Source organism: Glandiceps talaboti, chromosome 3, assembly GCF_964340395.1.
Source record: "Glandiceps talaboti chromosome 3, keGlaTala1.1, whole genome shotgun sequence".
NCBI lineage: Eukaryota > Metazoa > Hemichordata > Enteropneusta > Spengelidae > Glandiceps > Glandiceps talaboti.
Window position 1 is genome coordinate 29,986,455 of NC_135551.1, and position 20,249 is coordinate 30,006,703.

Here is a 20,249-nt window from a genome sequence, read left to right on the forward strand (position 1 = left end):
TGATACACTTACCTTAACTTTGATCCGATGGGTTGGTGATTCAATTGACCTTATGTCAAAGGGCATTTCAATGGATATTTGAATGATACACTTACCTTAACTTTGACCCGATGGGTTGGTGATTCAATTGACCTTATGTCAAAGGGCATTTCAATGGATATCTGGATAGATATACTTCTGTAAATTTGATTCAAGACAAAAATAAAATCAAAGTAAGCCATTATATCTAACAAAACAGTTTCCAAAAAATATTTCAGTTTTTAGCTATGAGTAGATGTCTATATGTTAAGTTGTTTACCACCAACAAGCAGGATGGTAATTCAAATACAAATTAGATAATGATCCCATATTTACATTCTATATGGCATTTCATATAATTAGAAAATATTTTTGAGTAGAATGTTTTATTTTCAGTTACCTACCACCAGGAAACAGGACCATAGTATATCTATGGTATAGGCTTTCTAAAATGTGGCATTAGAGAATATCTTTTTTCTGTTTCTATGGTTACCAGATTTAACAGACTGAACAATTCTTAATCGTCTGCACTTCTTCATTCACTCAATCCTTACAAGTTACTTCTATTTGGCTAATGATTAACAAAAGCACAAATATTTTAAGGTAAAGTCATAATTTTTCTGTTTACCCTTGGCCTTCTTTATCCACTTTGACTGTTTTGACGTCAGTTTGTATTTCCTGGGATAAAGCAGAGTCCTTCTTCCAAGGTGCAACACTACCAGGTAGTAGAAACAATATCTTTTCACCATCCACACTTAGTTCAGTCACGTACGTAATCTTGATCATTACACTGGCTTTAGGTGGTAAATTGCCAACACTAACTGTGAAGACATCCTACAAACAAAAATAGAATTGTCAATTGAATGTCAAAGAATTGGGGCAATTACTTTTAACATCACAAGAAAAATTCTGTAGATACTTTTTAATCAAACAAACAAAAAATATAACAAAATTGACTCTCAGAAGAAGTTGAAAAGACCAATTTTAACTCCAGCTGTTCCAAAGAAATAAAGTTTATCAAAAAGAAAACATATCTCCTTTATTAGAAAGTCTGACGTCAAGGTGACGAATTACAGAAACTCAAGCCATTTTTGTAGGTTGAGTAATGTAATAACAACAATCACTCCAACAACATGTAATGATCCACTTTAGTTGATATATGGACTAAATACCAAGGCAATCGGTCTGGTGGTTTTTGAGTTTAAGTCATCCACAGACAGACAGACAGACACCGCACCATGCCTATAGCACTACTCAACCATATCAGTTCAGTTTTGCTAAAAAATGTGTGCAGAGATATAAAAATCACCATGCCACCTTGTTGAAACTCTACAGTCCCTCTGGTTTGTTAGTAGACATTAGCAGAAGACTTACTGGTGTTTCTTCATCCATCAGATAAGCACCATGACCTTTGCTGATAGCTTCCTTGTACTCCCTGTGTGCCGTTTCTTTCTCTTTTACCTCTCCAATGATATGTTTACCATTTATAAATGCTTCAAAGCCACACACAGCTGCCATGGTATCCAATGGAAACACATACTTAGCTTCTATTGGTTGGTTGCTATCATTGGTGTAGGCTTGCATCACAATTACCTGGATACAGAATTGTACATCATTAGTGGTTTATGGGTATAAGATGGTGGTATTTGACTGAGGTAAACACACATGGTAACCACTGTCATTTTGATACATTCTCTGATTTTATGTGACTGTGTTCACTCATCGCAGACAATACAAATCAAGTTTATGCTAGGGAGTCTAAATATATTCTCTCCTTAACCTTAGCCTAACCATAACAAATCAAGTTTGTGCTAGGGAGTCTAAATATATTCTTCCTTGCCTAACCATAACTCACAAATGTGAATCTATTGTACAGATGGCCCACTGTTCTACATTCTTACAGGTGATGGTATTTTTGTGACTGCTAACAAAGGAACGCAATACAACCAATTGTCTAGCTCTGCATGCAAACAACAAAATTAATATCATATTGCTGTGACAATGAACTTGTTCAAGTCAATAGACTTCCAGGAGTCCTTTAAAAATCCATGAGTTTCCACCAGGAGTGTATGAACCCTGACAGAACTAAGTGTTAATTTAATACCTGAGCTGCAAGATCTAAAAGTTTGGCTTTGATGTGAACAGATTTCAGTGGTATTGGTTCATCACCAGTTGATATTAAACCTGGTTGAACTTTTGACATGGGATCAGTGATGGATTGTATGTCATCAAGATCTGAAAGATAACAACAAAATAATTATAAATATTTCATACAAACTGTTCAATGTACAATTTCCACCAATTTCACTCTATGTTATTTATTTAGTTTTAGACCAAAATGTATTCTCATAATTATTCTCCAAAAACAAATTGATAATCTTTTTAAAATACATCACACGTATGGTTGTGGTTACATCTTGGAGTAACAATATGGTGTTCCTTGAACTTTCCAATGTAACAAATTCTGTAGGTACAAGTTTCTATGACTTTCTACGACAAGTAGTCCCCTCCGAGCTTCGCCTGTTGGGGACTGACAATATGGTACACTGTCAGAGGTGCTGAAGGCACAGAAATATATCATTACAACTTTTACCAATTGATTCAAAGTCTTCACTCTCAGAACTGGAGCTATAGGTGTCATCTGACCATCCAATGCTGATATCAGATTCAGATTCAGATTCAGATTCATCATCATCGTCATCATCTTTCCCTTTCGTATCAGTCTTTTCCTTTATAGGTAGTGGTACTGGTTTGTATGCATCATCCTTCACAGTGAATTCCACTAAGAATCTGATCCTTTGTTGGTTTGTGTTGTACACTACAAATTCATCATCCTGTCAAAGAAAAATAGCAATCACAAACAAGACTGTTAAAGTAGCCATATGGATGAGAATTTGGTATTTATTTTGGATTTTTATTTTATAAAACAGCTTCACCATGTTTTTCTACTTGAAAAAATAATGTGAAAGAAGATTGACCAAGTCAGTGTTTATAACTCAATACATTGCAAAAAGATGCAAAAAGTGTAAAAGGTTCGTTATTGTACGTACAATAACAAACATTTTATACATTGTTTAATGTTTTGCAGTTTATTGAGTTGTGAACATGAACTTGGTATATGTTATTTCACATTATTTTTTCAAGTAGAAAAACATAGTGAAGCTATTTTATCAAATAAAAATCCAAAATAAATACCAAATTCTCATCCATATGGCCACTTTAAATGTCATTGTTATTTATCTTGTCAGAGTATGATATCTTAAGATACAGTATAAAGTTGATGGAATATTTGAAATGTTTTTAGTTATGAGATCATTATCATATTGATAACTGGGCCTGGCATTCTACATGTGCACAAATACATGTCATGTTAAGAAAACATTGCCTAAGTATATCACACACATTGTGTTAAGAAAACCTTGTCCAAGTATATCACACACATTGTGTTAAGAAAACCTTGCCCAAGTATACCACACACATTGTGTTAAGAAAACCTTGTCCAAGTATATCACACACATTGTGTTAAGAAAACCTTGCCTAAGTATATCACACACACTGTGTTAAGAAAACCTTGCCTAAGTATATCACACACATTGTGTTAAGAAAACCTTGCCTAAGTATATCACACACATTGTGTTAAGAAAACCTTGCCTAAGTATATCACACACATTGTGTTAAGAAAACCTTGCCTAAGTATATCACACACATTGTGTTAAGAAAACCTTGTCCAAGTATATCACACACATTGTGTTAAGAAAACCTTGCCTAAGTATATCACACACACTGTGTTAAGAAAACCTTGCCTAAGTATATCACACACATTGTGTTAAGAAAACCTTGCCTAAGTATATCACACACATTGTTTTAAGAAAACTTTGCCTAAGTATATCACACACTGTGTTAAGAAAACATTGCCTAAGTATACCACACACACTGTGTTAAGTAAACCTTGCCCAAGTATATCACACACATTGTGTTAAGAAAACCTTGCCCAAGTATATCACACACATTGTGTTAAGAAAATCTTGCCTAAGTATATCACACACATTGTGTTAAGAAAACCTTGCCTAAGTATATCACACACATTGTGTTAAGAAAACCTTGTCCAAGTATATCACACACATTGTGTTAAGAAAACCTTGCCCAAGTATATCACACACTGTGTTAAGAAAACATTGCCTATGTATATCACACACATTGTGTTAAGTTAACTCATACCTTGAAATCTGATGGTTGTTGTTCAGTCTTCCTCACACCATGAACACTATGATATCCATTTGGTGGTCCTGTCATCTCAGTATTATATTTATAAACATCAAGACATTGTCCCAATGCGACCTCGTTGACTAACATCAGTCGTGTACCTCGCTTCTGGCTGGCTGATGTGTACTTGGCACTTGTACTGAGAAAAGAAAAGAAAACACAGTCAGATTTACTCATGTTAAATGCCCATGGTAGATGAGCATTTAACTTTATGTGGAAAAGACAGTTGTCAGTCACAGTTATAGAAAAATGGATGACTCAAACTAAAACCTTGTACCTCAACTAAAAATAAAGATAACATTAATGTGAGAACCTGGAATTGAATCATTGGCCTTTAACAAACAATCCATGCTTCACTTAAATTTATTTGTTTTAAAAAGAGAAATTGAACCTTTTGTTTACTAGATATTTTTCTGTTGAACTCAGTTTGATATGGCAGCCATAACTTTAGCCATTGTCCAACCTCTGTATAAAGTATTCTGTTGGCCATGCTTGCAGCCATAACTTTAGCCATTGTCTAACCTCTGTATTAAGTATTCTGTTGGCCATGCTTGCAGCCATAACTTTAGCCATTGTCCAACCTCTGTATTAAGTATTCTGTTGGCCATGCTTGCGGCCATAACTTTAGCCATTGTCTAACTTCAGTATTAAGTATTCTGTTGGCCATGCTTGCAGCCATAACTTTAGCCATTGTCTAACCTCTGTATTAAGTATTCTGTTGGCCATGCTTGCAGCCATAACTTTAGCCATTGTCTAACCTCAGTATTAAGTATTCTGTTGGCCATGCTTGCAGCCATAACTTTAGCCATTGTCTAACCTCTGTATTAAGTATTCTGTTGGCCATGCTTGCAGCCATAACTTTAGCCATTGTCTAACCTCTGTATTAAGTATTCTGTTGGCCATGCTTGCAGCCATAACTTTAGCCATTGTCTAACCTCTGTATTAAGTATTCTGTTGGCCATGCTTGCAGCACTGGACTAAATGATATGAACATTTTTACTGTCCTTTATAATTTAGAAAATTTCTTTCTGATTAGCTAAAATTAATCAAGATTTTCCATGTGCTACATGTCTATATGAAGTGAGAGAGATGTATTTAAACATTTCCAAAGTATTCAGTTTTACAACGTACCTTGAGGAATCAGCAAAGTAGATTCCATGTCCCAACATTCCAGGATCAGTTCGTTTCCCACCATAGTCGTCTACTACTACTTTGGGTAGTAATAATCCTCTGATAAGGAAGTAACATTATGATATGGCATTACAATTAGTTATATGTGTAACCCAAATACATGGCAAGTGTCCGTTCTCTATGGATTATACCTATCTATCACTATAAGCCATTTTACACAACTGTAAGTTTTTTACTGAGAACAAAAATGGGGAAACAGAAAAAAGGCATAATATCAACACTGTTCCCTCAATATGCATGACTATTACTGTCATTCCAGTTCATTCCAGTTCTGTCAGTCTGCTTCTGCCTCTCTGTGTCTGTCTCTCGGTCTGTTTCTTTCTGTCAATCTGTCTGTCTGTCTGTCTGTCCCTCCTTCCTTCCCTCTCTCCCTCTAAGATGTTAGTAAAGTAAAGAAAAAAAATCATTCTGCACAATTTTCAGAGATCATCAAATTGCCTTACCTTGACAGAATGCCCACAAAGTTTGTTGGTTTGGAAGCATGGAATAGATATTTGGTATTGCCAAGGTGCTCAACAAACTCACTTTCCTCCACTGCTCTGCTGACAGCATAGATGTTTGCAATCTTGACATCAGTGTCTCTACAAAATGTATCAAATTTGTTACTTGGTGCAAATAAAAAAGTCTCCTGTTACAAACTTCTACACAATTTAGTCCAATTTCACGTCTGACAAACAAACTTTTTTAATAATACATTGATAAATTATAGTAATAAATTTTGAGTTTACGTGCTTTCTGATTTTTAAAGAATCTTACAGTTGCCTACAGATACAGCTGCTATCATTGCCTACAGACGTACTAATTTCTATTTTTCAATGAGTTATGTGATAAAACCTATACTTGCCTACAGATGTGTGTCATAAAACAGATGTACTGTACTAATGTCTATTATTCAATGAGTTGTGTAGTAAAATGAAGCTTGCCTACAGACGTACTAATTTCTATTTTACAATGAGATGTGTGATAACCAAAACTTACCCATATTGACTTGATACAACCATATTTCTAATATTCTTATAATCCATATTACTGTCATTCAGGTGTTTAATATGACATCTCAATGCTGTGTACTTGGCGAGTAGACTTTCTCTAACTGACCAGTTAGTTGCCTCACTTACACTCACTATGTCTTTAATCAGCTGAGAAATAAAACACAAATTATAATGCCAAATTTGTTGGTATATGTGGATATGTTTATTTTATTTTAATTAGTATTCATTTGAGTCCTTGTTTCGAGATTTTGAATATCACTCTTCCTGTTACACCTAGAATAACATTTTTGTTAATGTCACAACCATTTTCAGTTTTTGTTAATGTCACAACCATTTTCAGTATTTGTTAATGTCACAACCATTTTCATCATCAAGGTTTTTCATTGTGTTTTGTGAAATATTTTCAATATTTTACCTGACAGAGATCCTGTTTCTTGGCAATCAGGCTCTTGTTGTCGATGGTAAACTGTTGTGATTTATGTGGTATCATTGCATAAAACTCAGCAGACAATTTGGAGATTTCAGACGAACTTTCACCTTTGTCAATAGCTCTCCTCAGTTGTAGCAATATGGACTCTGCTTTCTGAACCTGCATGTGGACAAAGATTGTGAAATGAAATTACAAGGGGGTGCCGTGATTAGTCTTGTAGTAAAGACCTTGGATCTGTGCTTTGGGGGTTGCAGGTATTGAGTACCTCGGTCTGGGAACAGACTTAAGGATAGCGCCCTCAGTGGCAATCTTCGGTCACTTTACAGTAAGCAGAATAGCCCAAGAAGTATAGCAGCCAGACTAGGGTGTAACTTGCTGGTCCCGAGATAATACCACATTGTTTTTTAGAGAGTGGCATGCAGTCATATAAATGTCAAAATATACTCGCCTTTAATCAGAAGCAGGAAATTGCTCATTGCTCATTTTAGAACCTGCACCTTTTTTATGACCTTACTTCATAACACTGTTTTAGACTGATGGTTTTTAACTCCACTTTTCAGTTGCTGTGTTTGGAGTATTTTACTGTAATGTCAAAAGTTTATAGTTATTTTTAATATGTAATTATTTGCCTTGTCTTATTTTCAAGTGTACTATCATTACTCCCCACGTTTTGGTGTTTATGTATAATTGTATCATTGTAAATGGGACTCGTTCCGTAGGTTATCCTTGGAAATACATTTATTTTATGAATAAATACCTTAGATGTTTTCAGTGTTGATACTGGATTAAGTAATACTTCCTCCAGTTCACCAGTAGCTTCCTGCCAGATTAGTTGAACCAATGATGTCACTCCAGCAGACATGTCAGCCTCTTCATTTTCTAACATCAGCTGTAAGAAAAAGACAATCAAATAACACTATCAGATTTCAGTTCAAACACCACAAAATGTTCTAACACTTACTAACTATTAGATTTCTGTTCAAACACTACAATATGTTCTAACACTTACTAAACTATCATATTTCACTTGCAAATGCCATAATATGTTTTAACACTTACTAAACTCTCTCAGATTTCAGTTCAAACACTACAATATGTTCTAACACCTACTAGACTCTAAGATTTCAGTTCAAACACTACAATATGTTCTAACACTTACTAAACTCTCAGATTTCAGTTCAAACATCACAATATGTTCTAACACTTACTAAACTCTCTCAGATTTCAGTTCAAACACTACAATATGTTCTAACACATACTAATCAGTTTTTAGTTCAAACAACTGTTTCAAGTGGAATTCTATGAAGCAAAACAACCTAATTGGCTTAGGCCTCACAATCAGTGTGCCCCCAAATAACATTGTTTTTGGTGTGGGTCAAGCTAATAAAAACTTCTTTTTCTTGTAAGCCACAACCAGACTAAAGCATAGAGGAACAACAGATTTTGTTATGTCACAAGAAATTGTTGTGTATCAGTGGCACGTCAAACTGGCTTTTATAATTATTAAACAGTATACTGTTTCCAACACTAGGTGTCATGCAGATATTATTTTTCTGTCAGTGGTTTCCTAGCAACAATGACATTTCTTTGATGAAAGGACTTATATGATTTTAAATAATAGGACGTAATTTATTACCTCCAGTGTTTAAACCATCATTGAACAGAGGCGAAGGCCTGTCTAAACATGCCAGCACCTTTGACAAATTATTTTGAATCACATGTCCACGAGGTCACATATAATAAATAATGGGTCAATCAAAGGATGACTTGATCAGTCAACAATTTTCTGTTATGTGTCTGAAAAAATATTTACTTCTAAGTTCTAATCATTTCATAGTTTTACCAATATAGATGAATTTTCACGAAGTAAATGTTTTGAATTAGGCCCCTTATGTTCCTTGTATCTTCATTACAAAAGTGTTTTGAATGAGGCCCCTTGTGTTCCTTGTATTTTCATTACAAAAGTGTTTTGAATGAGGTCCCTTATGTTCTTTGTATTTTCATTACATAAGTGGTTTGAATGAGGTCCCTTATGTTCTTTGTATTTTCCCCAGCCAAATGAAGAAAATGTATTTCCATCATAAAAGAACAGAACTACGTTTTGCTAAACTTTACTAAAACTCATTCTATACACATGTAAGAGTTACATAGGATATGGCATGGAATACATGCTGAGGAATTAAAATCAAAGGAACAACTTCCAGAACACAGGGAAACATGTATCATTATATTACAACATTACCTTCCTGAATTTCTCAGACCCAATTTTCCTGGAAATCATTATATCGGTTTTGACCATTTTATTTGGTTCTTTTGTCTGTTGTTGATATAGGTATGTGTAGCACTTCAGTGCATCATCACTGTTCTGTATGTACCGACAGTCTTTGGTGCCACATGAATCACTCTAAACAAAGAAAATAGTAGAGAAATATCAACACTGAAATCTCTCCACAAAATAATGTTAACAGCCTATGATTGCACATTGGCGACCAATTTCACTGGACAATAATTTTTTTTTTAATCTCAACTTGTTCCTGTCCTTTTGAAATAATCCAGAAATTTGGGGGTCACCATCTTGTTAACAAGGAAATTGTCAACATATTATTTCCCCATACAGTAACACAGTATTCAGCAGCCATATTGGATTCCAAAATGGTTCATTTGTACTGTCACCTCTATTTCAAAATTTGTACAGTGACCAATAAATATTTAATTGTGTAACAAGGTAACTGGACTTACTGAAGTCTCCACGCTTTTTTCTTAATTCTTTGTTTGAATGATTTTTTTTGTTTTGTTTAAACACAACTACATGTATGTTCTTTTGTGTGAAATGAGATTGATTGCAAAATGGTCAGGTGACTGTCAGGTGACAGTCAGGTGACTGTCTATACCATAAGTCTTGGGAGACTATTAGTAATTGGGGGAAAAATTTAACAGTTGGAGACAATTTCCTTTACAAAACTAAAGATAAATAACATACTCAAAATATTTGAAGATTATGTGATTAAAGAAATCCCTCCCAAGGGACCGGTGCCAGTAAAAAAAATATAACAGTGAAAGTTTCAGATTATTATTTCCAAGGAACATACAATATTACATTACAGGGTAAATTCAGAAACTACATATTTGGTCATGATGGACATCAAATATCCTTCTTGTTAGTTTGCCTGGTGGCATATCAAATACCCTTCTTGTTAGTTTGCCTGGTGGCATATCAAATACCCTTCTTGTTAGTTTGCCTGGTGGCATATCAAATACCCTTCTTGTTAGTTTGCCAGGTGGCATATCAAATACCCTTCTTGTTAGTTTGCCTGGTGGCATATCAAATGCCCTTCTTTTTAGTTTGCCTGGTGGCATATTAAATACCCTTCTTGTTAGTTTGCCTGGTGGCATGTCAAATACCCTTCTTGTTAGTTTGCCAGGTGGCATATCAAATACCCTTCTTGTTAGTTTGCCTGGTGGCATATTAAATACCCTTCTTGTTAGTTTGCCTGGTGGCATATCAAATACCCTTCTTGTTAGTTTGCCTGGTGGCATATTAAATACCCTTCTTGTTAGTTTGCCTGGTGGCATATTAAATACCCTCCTTGTTAGTTTGCCTGGTGGCATATTAAATACCCTTCTTGTTAGTTTGCCTGGTGGCATATCAAATACCCTTCTTGTTAGTTTGCCTGGTGGCATATCAAATACCCTTCTTGTTAGTTTGCCTGGTGGCATATTAAATACCCTTCTTGTTAGTTTGCCTGGTGGCATATCAAATACTCTTCTTGTTAGTTTGCCTGGTGGCATATTAAATACCCTTCTTGTTAGTTTGCCTGGTGGCATATCAAATACTCTTCTTGTTAGTTTGCCTGGTGGCATATCAAATACCCTTCTTGATAGTTTGCCTGGTGGCATATTAAATACCCTTCTTGTTAGTTTGCCTGGTGGCATATCAAATACCCTTCTTGTTAGTTTGCCTGGTGGCATATCAAATACCCTTCTTGTTAGTTTGCCTGGTGGCATATCAAATACCCTTCTTGTTAGTTTGCCAGGTGGCATATTAAATACCCTTCTTGTTAGTCCTGGTGGCATATGAAATACCCTCCTTGTTAGTTTGCCTGGTGGCATATGAAATACCCTTCTTGTTAGTTTGCCTGGTGGCATATCAAATACCCTTCTTGTTAGTTTGCCTGGTGGCATATCAAATACCCTTCTTGTTAGTTTGCCAGGTGGCATATTAAATACCCTTCTTGTTAGTTTGCCTGGTGGCATATTAAATACCCTTCTTGTTAGTTTGCCAGGTGCCATATTAAATACCCTTCTTGTTAGTTTGCCTGGTGGCATATTAAATATCCTCCTTGTTAGTTTGCCTGGTGGCATATTAAATACCCTTCTTGTTAGTTTGCCTGGTGGCATATCAAATACCCTTCTTGTTAGTTTGCCTTGTGGCATATCAAATACCCTTCTTGTTAGTTTGCCTGGTGGCATATCAAATACCCTTCTTGTTAGTTTGCCTGGTGGCATATTAAATACCCTTCTTGTTAGTTTGCCTGGTGGCATATTAAATACCCTTCTTGTTAGTTTGCCAGGTGCCATATGAAATACCCTTCTTGTTAGTTTGCCTGGTGGCATATTAAATACCCTTCTTGTTAGTTTGCCTGGTGGCATATCAAATACCCTTCTTGTTAGTTTGCCAGGTGGCATATTAAATACCCTTCTTGTTAGTTTGCCTGGTGGCATATTAAATACCCTTCTTGTTAGTTTGCCTGGTGGCATATCAAATACCCTTCTTGTTAGTTTGCCTGGTGGCATATCAAATACCCTTCTTGTTAGTTTGCCTGGTGGCATATCAAATACCCTTCTTGTTAGTTTGCCTGGTGGCATATCAAATACCCTTCTTGTTAGTTTGCCTGGTGGCATATCAAATACCTTTCTTGTTAGTTTGCCTGGTGGCATATTAAATACCCTTCTTGTTAGTTTGCCTGGTGGCATATTAAATACCCTTCTTGTTAGTTTGCCTGGTGGCATATTAAATACCCTTCTTGTTAGTTTGCCTGGTGGCATATCAAATACCCTTCTTGTTAGTTTGCCTGGTGGCATATCAAATACCCTTCTTGTTAGTTTGCCTGGTGGCATATTAAATACCCTTCTTGTTAGTTTGCCTGGTGGCATATCAAATACCCTTCTTGTTAGTTTGCCTGGTGGCATATCAAATACCCTTCTTGTTAGTTTGCCTGGTGGTATATTAAATACCCTTCTTGTTAGTTTGCCAGGTGGCATATTAAATACCCTTCTTGTTAGTTTGCCTGGTGGCATATCAAATACCCTTCTTGTTAGTTTGCCTGGTGGCATATCAAATACCCTTCTTGTTAGTTTGCCTGGTGGCATATTAAATACCCTTCTTGTTAGTTTGCCTGGTGGCATATTAAATACCTTTCTTGTTAGTTTGCCTGGTGGCATATTAAATACCCTTCTTGTTAGTTTGCCTGGTGGCATATTAAATACCCTTCTTGTTAGTTTGCCTGGTGGCATATTAAATACCCTTCTTGTTAGTTTGCCTGGTGGCATATCAAATACCCTTCTTGTTAGTTTGCCTGGTGGCATATTAAATACACTTCTTGTTAGTTTGCCTGGTGGCATATTAAATACCCTTCTTGTTAGTTTGCCTGGTGGCATATTAAATACCCTTCTTGTTAGTTTGCCTGGTGGCATATTAAATACCCTTCTTGTTAGTTTGCCTGGTGGAATATCAAATACCCTTCTTGTTAGTTTGCCTGGTGGCATATTAAATACCCTTCTTGTTAGTTTGCCTGGTGGCATATTAAATACCCTTCTTGTTAGTTTGCCTGGTGGCATATCAAATACCCTAACAGGAATTTAAGATGTTTTGTGAAACAAAGAAAAGAAACTCACCTTCATTTCTGATAGTTTTCCTTGATGACAAAACACACGAAAATTAAATTCGTTGTCATTTGGTTTAAGTTTGGAATCTGCCTTAGACACAGTATGAATCTCTAACACACAGAATGATATACTTTTTGTCTTCTTATCAACTTTCTGAAATTAATTTTATAAATAACAAATATCATTTCACTAAAGGTGAAAATCTCTGATGATCTAAAATGAACAGTGTGTAAGAAAATAGAAGAAAGTGTCAGACATCAACACAAAAAGACCTTGGTAAAGGGTAATAATTTTGGCCCAATTTTTTTTTTAACCAAAATCAAATTTTTAAAAAAACCAAAATCAGAGTCTTGTGCAGCAATCACTTTCATTTGAACAATTTCCCAACAAGACAGTCAAAGTAATGACCCAACCAAAAAGCAAGGAAATCAGTCAAGTGTTTTTTTATTTTAAGTTTAAGTCATTTACACATACAATTCCACAGACAGACAGACAGACAGACAGACAGACAGACAGACAGACAGACAGACAGACAGACAGACAGACAGACAGAGACAGACAGACAGACAGACAGACAGACAGACAGACAGACAGACAGACAGACAGACAGACAGACAGACAGACAGACAGACAGACAGACAGACACTTTGTCATGACTATAGCACTATTAAACATCAGTTGTGCTAATAATACAAGACTAACTTACCATCAGAAATACACTTTTAGCTATTTCATACTTGTCTTCATCGAAATAAGGAGAATTCTCCTCTTGGTACTTCCACACTCTAGATAGAAGAATAAAATATATAGAATATTCATAAACAAAGTTAGATACATAAAGTTGCTTGTAAATCTATTTGTGTCTGTGTCTGTGTCTGTGTCTGTGTCTGTGTCTGTGTCTGTGTCTGTGTCTGTGTCTGTGTCTGTGTGTGTCTGTGTCTGTCTGGATCATGGCATACATGGAACATTCTGTGTTTGTGTATCACAGTGTGTGTTTGTATGTGGATCATGGCATACATGGAACATTCTGTGTTTGTGTATCACAGTGTGTGTTTGTATGTGGATCATGGCATACATGGAACATTCTGTGTTTGTGTATCACATTGTGTGTCTATATGTGGATCATGGCATACATGGAACATTCTGTGTTTGTGTATCACACTGTGTGTCTATATGTGGATCATGGCATACATGTAACTTTGTGTCTGTGTTTCACATTGTGTGTCTCTGTGTCTATCATGGTGCATATCTGTGTCTGTGTATGTGTGTGTGTGCACATGTGAAAGTTAACATGATTACATCTGTACATGTATGTATGAATGTATGTATGGTAGGAAGTACAATGGGCCAGTATCTTAATATAGGTTCATGCCATGAGTAACAAAAGCCCTTTGAGCACAGCCTGCAGCCTGGGAAAGCACTATATACAAACTTATTTTATAATTGAAACAACTCACCTAAATTTATTGATGTTGAACATTGAGTGCGTAGTTTTCTTCTTCTTCTTCTGATCTCTTTGTTGTAATTGTTGACTTGCTATGAAAGTGAAATAGTTGTTGAATGGAGTCAAACAGTGAACTGTTTTATAAGATTGTCAGGTGGCCATCTTTGTTTTTATGAGTTACATATTCAATTTTTCTCTAACTTTTCAGAATGTGACTTAATTAACAAAGAGTAATTTAAATCATTTTGTTCTTACAAAGATTTTAGCAGATATTAGTCATTTTAAAATACACTATTTCTAAAATTCCAAAGGTCATAAGGTCATTTGATACTTGCACTCTGAACTGACAGAGGTCAGATTAAGGTGACACAGATCAACAGACTGACAAAGTTCCAAGGCCAGGTCAAATTATTGTCAAAATACCACCTACAGCACATTGCAGCAAAATTAAACATGTCTTTTAAAAAGATTACATTAATACTATCAAGCTGCTGCTAAGTCCAGTTATGCTAACAATCTTCAAGATCATCCAGGTAACATAACATCACCCACATATCATTAGTTTTTATAAGAATTTTTATGACTACAGTTTCTTTAAATAAACTTACATTATTACATATTCCAATTCAACTTAGTTTTATTACAGTAACATCACTGAACAAAGACAACATGGTGACACCATAAGTAACATGACATCACCCACATATCATTAGTTTTTTATAAGAATTCTTATGACTACAGATAACTTACCAACAATTTTTCCAGAACTAAACTCCCCAGACCTGGATGGTCCATAAACAATGTATCCATCAGCATCTTGTAGTTCTCCCTTTTCCACACTATCATGGATAAAATCCATGGAAATGATAGGGATACCATACTTGACAGCCTGTCTCATTTTGTAAGAAGTATCAGCCTTCTCTGGATTGCTGACAACAAGGTAGGTGCTCTGTACATGCAAATGAAAATATTGTTTTCGATTAATATTCTTTCATCTAAGTTTGAAAATTTGAATTGAAACTTCTTGTCACTGCAGCAGACTCATCCTTCAAAGTTGAATTTGGCAGACTATATCATGAAATAATTTTTGAATGACAGTGTCAACCAATGAACTAGTTTAGGGTGGCCTTACTTGTTTCTCATCGTAACACTTTCTCTCCCCCACCCCCACCCCATCCTCATGATTACAAACGTTTCCAAACCTTAGCAAAAACACTGTGTGTTCCTATAGCTCTGTGTGTAACCTTTCTCAAAGGTACATTTGATGTACTGATAGTTTACAACTTACCTTCTTCCTTAAACACATTCATCAGTTTGATAAAACATAGTCATAAGACTCATAATATGTTCTTGTACCACAACCAAATGTTCTTATTACTTATGAGATTTTCACTGTAAAGGCACCAAATGGACAGTTTGACAAAGCCAGTCGACCTTCAGCATGAGAAACATTATTTGTAAGTAATAAGAGCCCTTGGTCACGGTACAAGAATGTATTATTACAATTAACTTACCTTCTTGGTCAATATATAGCTGACAACACCATCGTTGCTTGTGATTTTCTTTCTGAGTTCTTGTTTCTTCTTGAATGGTACACTAGTACTAAGCTCCAGGGCAATCTGACAATTACTGAAGATCGCCATGGTTTCTTGTACCTGTACTTTCACTCACCAATGATTCTATTCGCAAAACTGGATATACATCAAGCTTTAAAAGTCTGTAAAAACAACGTTGTCTGTAGTTTAGTATTTCCATGCCTTTACAAGAACTCCAACATTATTGTTGTATTCTATGAGGACTGGAGGTTTTCTTTACTGTCAAGGAAAAACAACTGATGCATATACATGTACTGTCTTTACTAATGCTAGAATTAACAGTAAGCATTTCATGAAACTTAGAATTGAATTATGGGCCTTTAAAGACCAAAGTTCTAATTAAGATTAAAACTTGGGCGAGAAAACAGCCGTCTTGCAGAGCTATACAAAAAATTAGTCCAGCATAAAGGAATGATACTATGTAATCCATAGAGTTCCAGCTCTACTGATAGAGATTGAGATAAGTACTATTAGATACCTGAACCTAGCTCTACTGATAGAGATTGAGATAAGTACTATTAGATACCTGAACCTAGCTCTACTGATAGAGATTGAGATAAGTACTATTAGATACCTGAACCTAGCTCTACTGATAGAGATTGAGATAAGTACTATTAGATACCTGAACCTAGCTCTACTGATAGAGATTGAGATAAGTACTATTAGATACCTGAACCTAGCTCTACTGATAGAGATTGAGATAAGTACTATTAGATACCTGAACCTAGAATTGAATCAAAGGTCTTTAAAGGGTTATGTTTCATTCACATTCACCACATTAGTGTTATCTTATCAGAAAAGCTATGAGGATTACATAGGATCATTCTTTTGCTCATGACCAACTTTTTCTATATCTCTGCCAAACAACCAATTTTTCCACCTAAATGTTATCCTAATCCAAAGTAGGCCATCTAAGTCCAAATCATCTCTGACTCGATAATAACAATAATACACGTACGTACACCTTTTGACTTTACTATACTAGGGAGCCTACATCCTTCATGCTGGCAGAATTCAACACCTGATCAAGGGACATAGTCAAAATTTGCCAGCATGAAGGGTCTATAGAGAGGACATAGTCGAACTGCTGAAAAAAAAAGCAAAAGGGTCTAGGCCATATATTTTTATGAGCACTTTCACTTTCCAGATTTTACACTACTAGTAATTCTCTCACAAAGTAGCATACATGTAGATAAATTGCACCGCCAACAGATTTTGTCGATACTACTACTAGTTGGACAGATGTTACATGTATGATGTAGGTTTTCATTTAATATCACATAGAATGCAACTCTTATCAAACGTTTGATCATTAAAAGTGACTGCTGGTATAATTTTAACAGTATGTCATATGTACCTTGTAAGCATGAATGTTTTTGGTAATACAGAGAAAGAGCTGACACAGCATGTACGTGCATGTCATGTCACTCCATGACTGTGTTGATGACGCCACCTTTCGTTTTCTGTAAAATGCTATTCATAGCTGTATTGACCAATTCACCTTCCCTATTTGGCCAATGACCATGATTTGTGGAAAAATCATATGGCAGTCAAGATAAAGATAAAACCTAGATCTTTCAGCAAGCAATTTAATTGTTACGTTTTTCTATGGTTTAGTGAAAAGTGGGCAAATAAATATGTAATATGTGAATCGAATCTGTTTACTTCCGCGTGGTTTTGTGGATTTATGAAACTCACGTCTTCATGAACAAACCGTTATAACGTTACATTAATACTGTAACTTCCACCTTTCGCAAATTGTCGGGTTATCATGGAGGTAGAAACGTAGAAACACATCCTACGTCCCTGGGCGGGTCTAGATCTAGCTGCAATAATCGTAGCTTTATTTTTTTTATTTTGGATCTTTTTTCACTCCGGGTTTGCACTCAAAACTTTTGAGTGCAAACCCTGGAGCCAAAAATGCTCAAATTCATTGCAACTAGACTAACTCTAGTCCTGTTGTATGCGAATGGACATGACCATGATGACGTCGAAATCGCAGACGGGACTCGAGTCGGACTATAGCTGCATGCAGTATGCTGTCCCTCAATCAGACTGTCTGACTAAGTGCCGAAGCGGACCACACAACCATAAAGCTCACCATCCAACCGAAACGAAAGCTGTGGTGTTTAAAGTGTATAACCTACAAGCCCACTTGTTGATGAGATCAGAGATGTTACTGTTAACTTTCAATTGCAACTTGCAAGTTCGATGATAGAATCTAGAGAAGGTGTATGAGAAGTGTTACCTACCGTACTTCGGTGAGTTATCTGCGATGTGCTATACACTGCTAATACATGACAGAGTTATACCCTGGCTCTAACCAGTTTAGCTCAGTGGTGACAAGTGGACCTGTTTTGCTGACTCAATTTCCTCGTTTAGAAAATGACGTCATAGTTCCTTGTTGCGTGTGACGCGTCGATAGCATGTGAAAGCTAAGTTATGACTGTATGGCTGGTGCACGGTGACATGACACAAGGTGTGATGATAAACTTCCGGGTGACCTGACAACGCTGTTATCGGGGCAAAGGTCAACAACCTCATATGCAAATTAGACTTGGCACGGATAATACTGCTTTTGCTCCCGTCTTGCTTGTTTACGCGTACGTTGATATATATAAAATACCATTTATACCAATTTTGTTATCATCATCATCATCATCATCATCATCATCATCATCATCATAATCTGTCTCCATCATTAAAGTACTGCTACATAATAATGTATATTAACCAATAAAGAATCTGACTTTTTGGAATAATAGTTGACATTTTGTACAAAATAACTGCATTATGAATGAAATAATGAATTTCAGAAATGAACATTTTACCCGTATTAGACTCTAGTATTACAAATGTTTACCTTACATAAAATAAAACAGACCGGTGACTCGTCTCATATGCGATTAATTATACGGTAGTCTCTCACGTAGGTTCTAGAACACAGGCACTTGTTTTCCGGAATGTTTCTATCAGAATACCATAAAATGTTGATAATAATATTAATATCGATAATATTGACGTGTTTTAGCTAATTGTATATAAAAGGGGTAAAATAACAGAAGAAAAAGGTGGAAGGAGACTCCGAACACCATCAATGTTAAATATATGAACGACATTGCATTTACCATGTAACCAACTATGGGTTAGGGTCAATCAATCAATATTTTTGTGTTCAATATTTTTGTGTTCAATCAATATTTTTCCATGCTGGTTCAGACTTGATTATTTTTTTTCAGTATTGATAAATTGTTGTGATTGCGCAAGTCCACTCATCGCAAGATTTATTCTGATAGAAACATTCCGATACATATCTCGGGGAAACAATACATGTGTTCTATAGTCTAGAGCCTTCTAAACTGGTACAGTATTACGTATTAAAAAATTTATTAATGGTATTAGTAATGAAGTTTTTAATACGTAATACCTGAGTTTAGAACTCTAGATTAGTGTTCTAGAACTTAGAAGCAAACACACGTCACAAAACACTGTTTGTTTGTTTTTACAGAAGTACAGTTCAATACAATTATGGTGGTATTTATATACAATTTATATCTACTTTATATCATTTATACTGTGGTAAAACTTTAATATCAAAGTCTATCATCTTACATGTAGCTGTACGTCAAAAGAAAACAAACTGTGTAATCTCAGAGCTGTTCACCTCTACCATAGACCCTCCACCTTCACCATGTTGGTGGAGGGTCTATGCCTCTACATATCATTGATATATGCGATCCAATAACTCAGACCAACAAGTTGGCATTATCCCTGGTATTGTCGGAGCACGCGCATACATCCAGAGCTACGTTATATGATCAAGGTGCATTCATTAATTACAAAGGGGTGGAGAATTAAACGCAGTCTGCAATGTGGCCCGGCCTCACCGCGTCCATTTTCTAAAAAGAAAATGACACTCCATCAATTTCATGAACCCCTCCCCAGGGGGTAAATGTCCAATTAAAAGTAACCGGTCTGCTGGTACTCAACCGTGGTGATTCTATTCCACCGCTGCCACCACTGTGACACAATCTGATTAAAATCTGATGTTAGATAGGCTGGTTTTCCTGTATTTACCTTTATTTCATCGTTATTGCGTCTTTTACGTTAGTTTTTTTAGAAAAGGCGTTCGTCCAGGGAAAAAAAACTAACGTAAAAGACGCAATAACGATGAAATAAAGGTAAATACAGGAAAACCAGCCTATCTAACATCAGATTTTAATCAGATTGCACTGTGACATCGACTATCATTAAATGGCACTGTACGCTTCCTTCAATTCTACAAGTTGCGCGATCATAGAAACAAGTGTAATTTTACCCCTTTCATATACAGTTGGCTAAACATGTCAATATTATCGATATTTGATTGTATTCTGACAAAAACATTCTGATAGTGATACATATCTCGGGAAACAAGTGCCTGTGTGGAG

General features: G+C 35.8%; 1 protein-coding gene across 2 annotated transcripts in view; it reads right to left on the reverse strand.

Annotated features, from left to right (window-relative positions):
• Positions 1-18,155, reverse strand: part of LOC144453993 (protein mono-ADP-ribosyltransferase PARP4-like) — a 55,547-nt gene extending 37,392 nt beyond the window's left edge. For both annotated transcript variants that reach the window (XM_078145380.1, XM_078145379.1), the window contains exons 1-18: positions 18,072-18,155; positions 15,739-15,941; positions 14,975-15,173; positions 14,238-14,316; positions 13,487-13,565; positions 12,790-12,933; positions 9,137-9,298; positions 7,652-7,783; positions 6,880-7,053; positions 6,451-6,611; positions 5,916-6,053; positions 5,413-5,511; positions 4,237-4,420; positions 2,612-2,852; positions 2,123-2,253; positions 1,393-1,611; positions 647-852; positions 96-177 (exon numbers count right to left, since the gene is read on the reverse strand). In XM_078145380.1, coding sequence (XP_078001506.1) covers positions 96-177; positions 647-852; positions 1,393-1,611; positions 2,123-2,253; positions 2,612-2,852; positions 4,237-4,420; positions 5,413-5,511; positions 5,916-6,053; positions 6,451-6,611; positions 6,880-7,053; positions 7,652-7,783; positions 9,137-9,298; positions 12,790-12,933; positions 13,487-13,565; positions 14,238-14,316; positions 14,975-15,173; positions 15,739-15,867 — 2,559 coding nt within the window. In that variant the 5' untranslated portion in view covers positions 15,868-15,941; positions 18,072-18,155. The remainder of the gene's footprint in view (positions 1-95; positions 178-646; positions 853-1,392; positions 1,612-2,122; positions 2,254-2,611; positions 2,853-4,236; positions 4,421-5,412; positions 5,512-5,915; positions 6,054-6,450; positions 6,612-6,879; positions 7,054-7,651; positions 7,784-9,136; positions 9,299-12,789; positions 12,934-13,486; positions 13,566-14,237; positions 14,317-14,974; positions 15,174-15,738; positions 15,942-18,071) is intronic.
• Positions 18,156-20,249: the final 2,094 nt, after the last annotated feature.